Genomic DNA, 13,003 nt, shown 5'->3' with positions numbered 1-13,003 from the left:
TTTTACTATATGTTAAATACAACATATTCATAAATTATTATTTAAAAAGGAGAAGAAAAATATTAATTTATGAGGTAGAGGGATAATTTCTTTAGAAACTAAACATTAAAATTTAATATTTAACTACTTTTCTAATAAATTTTGAATATCAAACACTGAAAGGATCATGTGATGTTCGCGAAGATCCGCGTGTAAGCACGTGTGCAACGCACCCGCCTGACAGAATTTAATGTGGGCTACGTGTCTTTGTACCCGATAGTTTAATTCGGGTAACTAACCATACGATCCCTGATTTTAGTAAAATTAATTTATGATTATTAAAATTTTAATAAAAATTACTGTATTAATAAAATTCATTAAATAAAAAAGTATATCATTTCAAATAGTAAGACGATTATACATTATAAATTTTTTAGATAAAATATAAGATGGTAGAGTAGTATTACGACGAATCCATCTAATAGAAATATCAGTTTTAGAGTTTAATAAAGATTTATGATTATTCAAAATCAAATTATTGCATAAGATAATTTGGTAAAAATACTTCTAGGCGTCTGTCTATACTCCTACATAAGATAATTTGATAAAAATATGCATATTTCTTTCTCATCTCTCGAATATAAATCATTAAAGTCTTTCGGACAAAGTAACAGAAGAAAGTTTATACGAGATAAAACTCGAATAAAATTTTAAGACCGGTGTCGTTGTTACGATTTCGAAAACCCATAATACTTAGTAAACCTCCATTGAACATTGTCTTTCAAAACAACCGAATCAATAAAATTTAAAGAAAAGACAACTACAAAAATACTCTTCCACATTAATAAAAGATCTTTCTCTAATACTTATCTATTGACTGAGAAATAACTATCAAAATGTAAAAAATTATGAAAAAATTTCATACTAGAACTAAGAGTTTTTATTATCATAAAAAATAAAATAATCGACTTGTAATTAGGAACCAAATTCTTTAATATAATAACTGTCAGAGGATTACCGTCATAAATTTGCTAAATAGGTCTGCATATCTTGAAAATTAATTGGATTGTATGTCAGAAACATTTCCACCATACAGAAATTATAATTGACGATCGGAATATCTCTGGACAACAACATTTTTTTCTTCATCGATAGTCAATTGACTCGTTTTTTATGGAGAAGGAGAAAAAAATAAATTAGATTTAAAAAAAAGAAAAAGATAAAAATATCGAGTCACAAATGGATCAGAAAAGAAAATTTTTTTTATTTAATATTTAAATATATATTAATTCATTACTCCTTATAATTATTAATAGTTTCATTAATTTTTAATAAAAAATTTAAAATTATAGTTACCGATATTTTATTTTTCTAGATTACCTCATCTATAAATTAAAAAATTTAAATTTTTTTCATGAAAATGCATATACACGTGATAAATATATTATATAATTTACTAATATATATTTAAGTTTAAAATTTAAAAATTAATAAATTTTCTTATATATATATATATATATGTAGTATAAATTAATAAAAAATATATATATATGAAGATTTACAGACTAAAGCAACGGATAATTCTATTTTACTTAATATTATTGGACTTTAAATAAATTTTTATAAAATAAGAATAATATCATATAACTTGCAATAATATTGGGTTGGATTTATGGCATAATAAATATAAAATATACTTACTTTTAAATATAAATTGGGTTTATTATATTAATAAAAATAATAGGGATTATATAGTTATTCATAGTGAATTTTTCTGAATTCAATTTAGCCATTTAGCTGTTATCATGATAAATTAAAATAACAAATTTGTTTTATATTAAAATTAATAATTTTGTAAGAATTTAATTTAATTAATTTTTATTTAAAATAAAAAAAATAATTTTAAAATTATTGATACTGTGCAACAAACATTGAAATTAAGTTATAGTTATGAATTATCATCGTAAAATAAAATTACATGGTAAAAGATTGACATGTGAAAATTGCAATTTCAAAAAATAAAAGAATCGGATATTTTAAATATCAGATTATCATCAAGAGCGCTATTCTAAATAAGATGAGTATCGATACAAATGTATCGTTATTAAGTATGGTCCAGTGAATTTCTGTTAAATATCTAAATGTGAAATCACTCGCTTATTAAACGGTGATATTTTTATTAAACAATCGATCATATTATTGTTGAATTATTAAAAATATTATATTTATTTATACTCTTTCAGTTATTTTCTATATTACATTATGTTTGATATGATTTTATGAAATTGAGTTGAACCAATCGATTCAACTCATTTAATATGGAAATAGATTAATTGATTCAACTCATTTAATTTTCATAAATCGTATCATTAATTTAAAATTTTTATTTATAATATATAATTAATATTTATTTAATAATTTATCAATCTTATATAGTGAACTTTAAAACTTTTTTCTTTTAGCTTTTTAAAATGAATTTAATTGAGTGTATTTATTTACCATAACTGCTTCAACTAGTATTGGTAATATATGTTATGATTGATAAAACTACCTATTTCATTATAAAAATAGGCATATAAATAATAATTTTGTATATAATATATAAGAATTTAAAAATAATTTTACATGTAAATATTTTCCTCTAAGATTATGTTATATGGGCTACTCTTTTTATATTTGACTCACCGGTTTAGCTAAGTTTTTTTCTTAGAATTTGAAACCTCTCAGATACACTTATTACCAGACTAGATATGTGAGTACATTGATTTTTTATTTAAATATTTATTAATTATATATTTCAAAGTTTCAAAATCACTAATAATAACAGTTGTAAACGTAATATTTACAGTGTAACATTAAATATATACTTTTTTTTAATATTTGGATAGTTAAAAATTTTGGGTGTGTTCGCATTCGTTTTTATTAAAAAATAAAAAATTTATTGTTTATTGTTTATTATTTATTATTTAAAATAAAAAAATTTATTAACCATTATATTTCTTTACAATTTTTATTAGGTTATTATTAACAATTTCAAAATCTTATAATTATCAATTAAATTTATTTTTTAAATATATATATATTTAATTAATTTATAAAATATATTTTATTTTATTATTATAAATAAAATTTATTATTTAATTTTTATATTATGAAAACAATTTATTAATTAGTATGTATATAAAATTTTAATAAATATATTAATTAGCCATTTATTAATTTTACTTTTAAATATTTTACTATTTCACCGCTCGAATATGAAATATTTCATTAATTAATTTTTCAATTTTATAAAATTATATATTAATTATTTTTTATAGTTTAAATTTTTTTAAAAAAAATATTATTTAGTCCATATAATATAATAAAAATCATTAATTAATTTTTTAATTTTTAAAAATACATTAAAGGTATAAAATATATACTAATAAATATTTCAATTAGTTTAGTCATTAAATATTTTACTATTTAGTAGACTATGATAGAAGAAAATTCATTAGTTGATTATTGATTTTATAAAACATATTTAATAATTAATCACTTTGTATCGAGAGTATTTTAATTATTTTTGTAATATTTAATAGTTAAAATTAGTGAGGACTAATTAGTATATTTTTTAAAATTTAATATATTTTTAAAATTAAATAATTAATTAATATTTATATATTATAAATACTAAATAATAATATTTAATTTTTATAACACTTAATAATTAAAATTAATGAAGAGAATAAACAATAGAGTAAATATCATTACATAAAATAAATAGTAAGATAATTAAGTTATTTTATAAAAAATATTTTTTAAAATAATTATCTTCATATTTTCTGATATTTAAAGTATTTAAAAAAATTAATTAATAAAAATATTTTACTGATAAAAAAAATAATTTAGAGTAAAATAACATTATCTTTTCAATACAAAAAAATATTTTCTATATTTTGAAAATATTATTAATATCTTTCTATATAAATTTATTAGTATATTTTATTTTTTAAATTAAAATTAAATAATAAAAAATAAATTATTTTATTAAGAAATATTTTTTAAAAAAATATTTTTTAAATATAAATGATTTTTTAAAAATAAATAAAATTTAAAATTAATAAATAATTAATTAATAAATTTTTTAGTATTGTAAAAATATTTTAATATATTTTTTAAAAATTGATAATCAACTATAGATTTTTTATTTTCCGTGCTAAATAGTAAATTTAAAAAAAAAATGTCGAGGAGCTTTCAAAGCCCAATAGCTAGCAGGCTTTGATTTCAGAGCAGCATCGTCTGGTTAGCAATGGGCTTCCTTTGGGTGGGCTTTCAAGTTTCCCTCATCGGCTGCTTTAAGGGGTTTTGCGTTTCCATTGTTATTTAGCCTATTAGGGTGTGGAAAAGGAAGAAAGGGAGGGGAGTTTCCTTCTTCAGCTTGCTTGCTTGCTGCGTTTCCTTTCTCAGAGCGAAGTTTTGATCGGGTAAAATTTCTTTGCTTTTTTTTGTTTCTCACGCTAGATAGATTTCTCTATTATAATATGTTTTTCAGATATTTTATCAAACAGCTTCATTTCTTTTTACTTTTATTTTTCGTCCCTTTTTTTCCTGGAGTGGTTTTAATTTTCTGTCGTTTTCCTTAGAATAAAGTGGGTTTAATTTTCTGCAGCTTTAATGGCATTTCCCATCGTTTGGCATGAATGATTTTGCAAGAAAAAGAATTCAAATGAATTCTTTTATTGCAAACAAGAATTTTGAAGACAAAATTTTTAATTCCAAACGGAGTGTTTAGGAAGAAAAAAGTTTTAACTTTTGATTAAACAACTTGAAATTCAATTTATAATTACGGGATAAACAATATGTGGAAACATATTGTTTATGCCATAATTATGAATTTATTTGTTCTTGTTGAATCTGTTGTTGTAATATTTGATTATTTGTATGCAAATTTGGAAACAGGTCTTCATCGATGGCAGGTGAAAAGGTTGACAAAAAAGTCCCTATTGAAGAAAATGGGACTAAAGAAGAAAATGGTACTTCAGAACCTTCAATAAGCAATGAAAATGATGAGTCTTCTGAGATTTCTTCTACCATACAAAAGGACGGAGATGAAGGGAAAGGTAATCAGTAGGAGTTTCTTCATTAATCCCTTTTAACTTGCCACTTCATTTGCTTGTGGTTAATAATTAGTTGTCTTGAAAACTTTTAACTACACTTCCATCAGGTAAATAATTGGTAAAAAAATTCGTTTTTACAACATGTTTGGTGTGATTTAGCACGAGGTATATTATGACTGCATAGCAGAGAAAAAGTTGGTGCTTTGACAGATACAATGAAAGAAATAAAGCGTGATTTCTTTTGATGGTTGCCACTTTTTTTAATTGTTCTTATTCTCAATGTTGTAGTGTTTTCTTGGTATGATTTTTATCTTCTATCTTTTTTTTTTCAGTTAATTTTCTGATTGATAGACTCTGATTCTATGTAATATCCATTGTGGCCATTTCCCACTATAAAAGTTGTTTAATGATTTCACCATCATAATCTGGCCACACCTTTGCTAACATATGCATCTTTATGCATCTGGAAACTGTTCTGTTGCAGAAGTTTCAAAGAAGAAAAAGAAGAAAAATAAAAGCAAGTGAGGACTTTTCTTGCTTTGATACAGCATCTTGATAACCTGTTTGCTGCATAGTCATTAGTCAATAACATTTCATCTTTAATCCTCAGGAAAAAGAAGGAATTGCTCCAGCAGACTGATCCACCCTCTATTCCTGTTATTGAGCTTTTTCCATCTGGGGAGTTTCCTGAGGGTGAAATTCAACAATATAAAGATGAGTGAGTACATGTTGTTTCGTAACCTTTGACCACAGTCTCCCGCAATTCACTGCATATACAAAATTTTATATGTGATGGCATTCTCCTCTTTTGTGTTTGATCAATTGTACAACTATGTGGGCTCAGCGTATTTACTAATGGGAGCCTGTTTGATAAATGAGAAAATGATAATCTTTCTATCATTTCCAAATATATGATCGCCAAAGTGACTACTAAATTAGTATCATCATTTGCGTGTCAAGTGAACTTGTGCATATTTTACCCTCTTTCTGTGCTAAACTAATTATTGGGAATTTATTTTCAGTAATTTATGGAGGACTACATCTGAGGAGAAGAGAGAGTTGGAGCGTCTTGAAAAGCCCATATACAATTCTGTTCGGCAAGCAGCAGAAGTTCATCGACAGGTTGCTATAAAGTTTTATGTGTTGCTGTTGATGCTTAACTGTTTTTGACACCTATTTGACATGTTACCTACTTGACATTAGGTTAGGAAGTACATTAAAGGCATATTGAAGCCTGGAATGTTAATGACCGACTTATGTGAGACCTTGGAGAATACAGTTCGTAAGTTAATATCGGAGAATGGTTTGCAAGCAGGCATTGCGTTTCCTACTGGATGCTCTCTGAACTGGTGGGCATCTTCTAATAATACATTCTAATTCTCTATTTGCTTTTCATGATTGTACCTTTTGTTTCTTTTTTTTTTTTTAAAAAAAAAGCTCTTCTGTATTGATAGGGTTGCTGCTCATTGGACCCCTAATAGTGGAGATAAGACTGTGCTTCAGTATGATGATGTGATGAAGTTAGATTTTGGAACCCATATTGATGGTAAAGAACTTCCAGTCCTACTTTTCAGTGTGTTCAAATGCTCATACTGTTGTTGAAATTGAATGCCGCTACTATGTATGGCTTGAGTCCTTATTTGAAATGGTGGATATTGAATTTGCAGGGTACATAGTGGACTGTGCATTTACAGTAGCATTCAACCCTATGTTTGACCCACTGCTTGAAGCCTCGCGAGAGGCAACCAACACGGGTATCAAGGTGCTTGAACATTTATCTCTACAGTTTTAACTCCGTCTCTTTGTGCTGTGTGGTCAGTAAAAAATACAATGTTTTCACTGATTCTTAGTTCTGAACCATTTGGGGCTCCTCAATCCTCACAGAGGAAAGCTTTTTGTCAACTTAATTCATAAAGTCTACAAGTCTCTAGGAATTTAGGGGCTTTGATTTATTATTTCCTGCATCCATATACATATATGGAGAATGTCTTTTTTTAACTTTGGCAGAAGAATATTGAGTGTTTAAATTACATTTAGAAGTGATGCATGCGAGATTTCTTTCTCATCTTCTTTTCATATCTTACACTTATTTTTTCTCTCTAATATAGCTGCTCAAATACATCAGATACTGCTCAAATACCACCAATTTTTGTTTGTCTTGCTTAGTCAATCCTATTTTGCACTCTCTTCACCCTTAGCAGAGCATGCAACAAAAGGTGGTAAATTTCTTTTGTGTAGATTTCATGATTTTATGTTTCTTCAGTTGTCTATCCTTGTTGGATACAGAATGTTTGGCATGTAAGAAGTTGGAAAGGAAAGGAAGAGAGGGAGATGGAGAAGCGGCATCTTAGTTATTTGGAGACATTACCTGACTTCCTAATGTAGAAATACTATAAAAAGGAGTGCAGTTTGTTTGGAAAAAAAATACATACTATCTATCTATCAATCTATCTGTAACTCAGCTAAACCTATTGTAAGTTGTTCCATGGGATTTTGTAAGTGTAGATCATATTCCAAAATTGAATGGTCATGAAATTCATACCACTCTGAAGAGTGAGGAGTGAGGAGATTGTTACTTTTACAGTGTTACTCAATTGTATTGAGGAGCAAGTGCTGACTGCCATTTGATGTTTAGGAATCTGGGATTGATGTGCGACTTTGTGATGTTGGTGCTGCCATCCAAGAAGTCATGGAATCATATGAGGTTGAAATTAATGGGAAGGTGTTTCAAGGTATGGTATTATTTGAGTCTTGAATTGTTGTGTGCATTTTTCATAGTTGACTATATAAAATTACTTCACTAGATGACATGAATTTCAGTTTCTCAATAAAGATAATAATACTATTGGCATATATGTAAAATTTAAATCAAGATTTCACATTTTTAGTGGAAATTCAGTGTCCTAAGCAAAATTGTCTGTGATGCATTTCACAGGCATGATTGTGAAGTTTATTTTGACCATCTTATGCAATGGAACTAGTCCTGTTTTCTTACATTTTCGATGTTTCTTTTAACAAGCGCAAGATATTTGGAAAGAAGGTCTAAATAATATAAATGCAAGAGATATCCTGCTAATGGCAATGAGGCCTTTGTCTGGTGTAATTGGTAAAACTAAGCAAAAGCGAGTCTATATGGGAAAAATAGGTCTCAGGTTCAGTTTTTTGCTGATGTTATATTGTTCTTTGCCATATTATTGGTTGTTTGTTTGTTTACTTTGCATTGCAAATGTACTTTGTGCTTTAACTAATTCTAGTTGGAAGTTTTCTAAGGGCAATTATTATTTAGTCCTTGGGATTTGAGAAAATTAATGAGTTACTGATCCGTAAGTATTTCCATTCACTTTTTTGTTAGTTGCTAAATGTAGTCTAAGGTCCAAAAGCATTTGAAAGTTCATCCACTTGCAAAAACAAAATTCAATAATTTTTTTGGGAAAAAAGTTTTCAAATTCTCAAGAACACTATTTCCATGGAAAAAAGCTCTGATGAAATTTTCAAAAGAAAAAAAAAAATTAAGGGGAAATAATTGAAAAAGTATTGTGAGATTTTTTGCTTTGACCCTTTGGAACATGCAGTTCAATTTTTTATTTTATTGAAAGAACATTTTTGCAAACTACTTTTCTTTTGAGAAAAGTGTTTCTTTAAGAAAATATTTTTATTAATGGAGGGTATTCTTAAATTTCACAGTTTCTTAAACTCAGTGAATGAAAAAGTTAACATAAACATAGGGCCAGACGTTAACAAAATTAAATATAGGGTGAGGGACTAACTAATCCGGCTCCAAAAGTATAGGACCAAGACATTATTTTTTGCACTCCCTATATTCGGCCGCAAAAAAGAAAATTGGAAGAGGTAAGAGCATCCTTGAATTATATTACACTGATCTAACTGTAATATTCTTAAAGCCATAATTCCTATGCTAACCTTTTCCTGTGCCTTTCATAAAGTTTATTTGGTTCAGCAACCCATTAAAACTTTTTTACTCCATCTGCGAAATTGCTTTTGGTCCCTTCCTTCTTCTGTAATACCATTTTGAGACATTATGCTACTGTGTTGGTCCACCACCATGTGAAGAATTAAGATGGAAAACTTGTTTGTGACCTCTCCATATGGTCATGTGAAACTAGTGTGCTTCCTGGTTGCAGACTTTCACAAAATTCTAACAATTTCTTATGCTCTGTAATGATCTTTCTTTTTCTTATGGTTTATCTTTTTTACAATTTTATAGAGTTTTTTCTTAATATTAGGGAGAAAGTTATTAAAATTAATAATTAATTAACAATGAAAAGTTGTAATTCCTCATTAGTGATGCTATATGTATAAATATAAATTATTTCTGAAACACTTAGCTCTGTGAATTTAATATTGAATCCCTCATGAATGCTTCTCTGTTGACATTGACTTAAAATGTAATTGGCAGTTAAAAGCATACGGAACTTGAATGGACACAGCATTGGGCGTTATCAGATCCATGCTGGAAAATCCGTTCCGATTGTTAAAGGAGGGGAGCAGACAAAAATGGAGGAGGGTGAATTCTTTGCAATTGAAACATTTGCATCAACTGGTAATAATTGAATTTGGCAGGGAGTTTATCGTTTGTATCTTTTGAGAAAGATTATGGGTAGCATCATGACCTTTACTCCTATCGAGTAATAAATCCTCTCCATAATTTTGTAGGAAAAGGCTATGTGAGGGAAGATCTAGAGTGCAGTCATTACATGAAAAATTTTGATGCTGGACATATCCCATTGAGGTTGCCTAGAGCGAAGCAACTTTTAGCAACAATCAACAAGAACTTCTCCACATTGGCCTTTTGTAGACGGTATTTAGACCGCCTAGGGGAGACTAAATATTTGATGGCACTAAAGAATTTGTGCGACTCTGGAATAGTTCAGGTATTCCTCAAACTTAGCTCCGACATTCCCATCCCCTTTCTCCCTTCAGCCAGTGATTTCAAAGTTCAAATTCCTTTTATGTTGAAGTTGCTTTTTCATATCTGGAGTAAACTTTGGTTGCCTTACTCTTCAGTGCACAAATTCAATGTTCTTCATAAATATGCTGGGAAAGCTTTCCCCATTTTCATCAGAGGATTTGTTTAATAAATTTATGTTCTATCTTTCATACTTCTTGATGTCTTTGTTCTACTTGTGTGTTAATTTTTTTGGCAGCCATATCCTCCTCTATGCGATATTAAGGGCAGTTATGTATCCCAGTTTGAGCATACTATCTTGCTACGGCCAACATGCAAGGAAGTTATATCGAGAGGAGACGATTACTAGTTTCTGGGCAAGTTTAAATTTTTCTTGATGAGTGCCTGTTTGTTCGTCGCACCACCAGGAATATAAAAGATTTGAATCTAATATTTCTCTTTGATGTCTGTTTTGTAACTGTTGTTTTCTAGCTAGAAGTTGAGATTTCAGTAGAAAGAAAAAAAAAATGGAACTGTTATTTTATATCACTGTAAACACAAGGGATGATTGTGCCAGAGAGTATTATGTAGAGGCTAGCTTCCCTTGGCTATCTTTCTGATGAAAGTTGCTTGGAGTTGGATGTGGTCACGGTCCAGATCGAAATTGATCCGGATCAATCTATTTTCATAATCGAAAACAGGTAGAAAATGATCGTATAGAATTTGAACTGGTAGGTCCAGTTTTCAGACAAAATCTATAATTTTTTTCCTTTATGAAAATGTTTGATGGTTGAATTTGAGTGAAAGGGAAATCGAAATGGAATGTTGGGTCTGATTTTAGTCCCTCTGATCCTGAAGTCAAAACTGCTGCTCTGGTTTCAGCCGAACCAGAACTCTTAACCTGCCCCCTTTGACATTGTTGTGCTATGTGTTTCTCTGCCAATCGGGTAGTTATAAAAATTTTTACTAGTAAAAAATTAATGATTTTTTTAACTGAAGCAATTTTTGTTATTAGCTTTTAGTAATTTTTATAATTATATAATTAGACAAACACGATCCAGCGCTCTTTACCTCAAGGTAAAAAAAAGCCGGGTTAAGGTGAGCATTCGGTTAATTTAATTCACTTTAAACATTTAGTTGATTTGGTTCAGTTTAAAATAAATTAAATAAATTAAAAATTAAAATTTTGATATTTATAAAATTTAAATTGAATTGGTTTTGATGATTCGATTTAAATTTTTAATAAATTTTTTTATTTTTTATATTTTAATATGATTTAATTTTTTTATATTATTAAAAATAATTTATTTTTTTTTAAAATAATATATTATTATTAATTTGCTTTGATTTTTTAAATGTTTTTTATCAAAATTAAATTGAATTAAAATAATTAAAAATTTTAAAATTAAAAATTAAATTGAATCAAAATAATTGAAAATTTTAAAATTAAAAATTAAATCGAATCAAAATAAATAAAAAATTAGATTGAATTTTTAAATTAATTTAATTTAAATATTATTTTCTTATATTATTAAAAATAATATATTATTATTACTTATCAATTTATTATAATTTTTTTAAGTAAAATTAAATTAAATTAAAATAATATTTAATTTTGAAAATTAAAAATTAAAATAAATAAAAAATTAAAGTAAATTTTAAATTAATTTAATTCAATTTTTCCATTTAAATAGAATACTATTCCCATCAAATCGCTGATACTCGGTCAAGCACGCGCTTTATTTCTAAACACCCACGCCAATATTAGTTGTAACGTGCCACGCAACAAGGGTCTCTCACTCTCCGCAAACGGTCCACAGCCGTTGAGCAGCTCAATGTGGTAGGGCTTGGTTTTCTATATATATATTTTTTATCCATACTAATTCACAAGTTTTGGTTAATCCTTACATATTCTACAAATTGAACATTTTAAATTAAATATGTTTATTTTATATATATATAGCAAAGAAAAATCTTATTAAAAAAAAAAAAAAAGAAAAATCAAATCCCTTGAGAGTCACATTTGAGTTGGTAGGTCTAGTGTGGAAAAAGATTGAGGCTAGAAAGAGAAAGTGGGATCCCATTATATGGTCCTTTTTCTTGAATATGAATACTTTCCCACTCCCATTATTACAAAAAAAAAAAAAAGGTAATAATTCAATTTCACTTTGATCCCATAAGATTTTGGTTTTGTAATAACGTTTATCTCCAATGACTAAAACAGTAAAAGGAAAAAAAGAAAAAAGAAAAGCAAGAGCTATTGATGAGTGTTTAATCAATTAATCATATTTACTTCTTTTACTTTAATAATTATAGTAACCATAGTGATAATTCATCCTCAAAATAAGTGGATTAGAATTTAATTGCTATGTTAATGACAAAAAAAAATTAAAAGATTTTATATTTTAATTTAAATGTTTGAATTATAGATAAATTGATTTAATGTTTGTATTCCATGTAATTTTAAATAATTTTTAAAATAAAAATTAAAAATAAATAATTTAATAGTTAAATATATAGTTTACATCTTGAATTTTATTTCACCGTAATAATTATAGTAGATATATTATTTAATTTAAAATAGTAATATATATGAAATCTATTATAAAATTTTTATAATTATTAATATAAAATAAAATTTATCTAGTGAAACTGTGCATGATATATTTAACAATTAAATTATTATTGTGTTTAGAGTTAAATATATTATTTAATTATTTAGATTCTTACATTTTAATTTTTTTAAAAAAATTTAATTAAAATTATACCAAAATGTAATTTAAATATTTAAATTAAAATATAAAATGATATAAATTTTGAGAGTTTTTCAATCATTTAGCCTAATTAAATTAGCATGAGAGTATACGTAGTCATAATGAGTGATTTTTACTTATATTAAGGTGTATGTATTAATAACTGAAAATTTTATTAAATAATATTTTCTGTTTTATAATTTTTATTTATTTATTTTAATTATTTCAAAATTATTTATTACTTTCTTTTTTAAAAAATATTA

General features: G+C 26.5%; 1 protein-coding gene across 1 annotated transcript; it reads left to right on the top strand.

Moving 5' to 3' along the window:
• The first annotated feature begins 4,310 nt into the window (after positions 1-4,310).
• Positions 4,311-10,741, top strand: LOC110624284 (methionine aminopeptidase 2B). The gene is made up of 12 exons (XM_021769391.2): positions 4,311-4,448; positions 4,924-5,084; positions 5,566-5,602; positions 5,692-5,799; positions 6,104-6,203; positions 6,285-6,430; positions 6,536-6,627; positions 6,749-6,843; positions 7,717-7,813; positions 9,499-9,642; positions 9,756-9,973; positions 10,247-10,741. The coding sequence occupies exons 2-12, from the start codon at positions 4,934-4,936 to the stop codon at positions 10,355-10,357; spliced, it is 1,299 nt and encodes a 432-aa protein (XP_021625083.1). The 5' UTR covers positions 4,311-4,448; positions 4,924-4,933; the 3' UTR covers positions 10,358-10,741.
• Positions 10,742-13,003: the final 2,262 nt, after the last annotated feature.

This window comes from Manihot esculenta, chromosome 1, assembly GCF_001659605.2.
Source record: "Manihot esculenta cultivar AM560-2 chromosome 1, M.esculenta_v8, whole genome shotgun sequence".
NCBI lineage: Eukaryota > Viridiplantae > Streptophyta > Magnoliopsida > Malpighiales > Euphorbiaceae > Manihot > Manihot esculenta.
Note: the sequence above shows the minus strand (reverse complement) of the source record. Positions and strands in the feature narration are given on the sequence as shown.

What these genes read in the sequence shown, in the direction of transcription:
- LOC110624284 (XM_021769391.2), top strand. Translation starts at nt 4,934, where the DNA reads ATGGCAGGTGAAAAGGTTGACAAAAAAGTCCCTATTGAAGAAAATGGG. An exon ending in CAACCAACACGGGTATCAAG is followed by an intron (nt 6,844 to 7,716) that starts GTGCTTGAACAT and finishes TTTGATGTTTAG; the next exon opens with GAATCTGGGATTGATGTGCG. An exon ending in GCGACTCTGGAATAGTTCAG is followed by an intron (nt 9,974 to 10,246) that starts GTATTCCTCAAA and finishes TTTTTTTGGCAG; the next exon opens with CCATATCCTCCTCTATGCGA.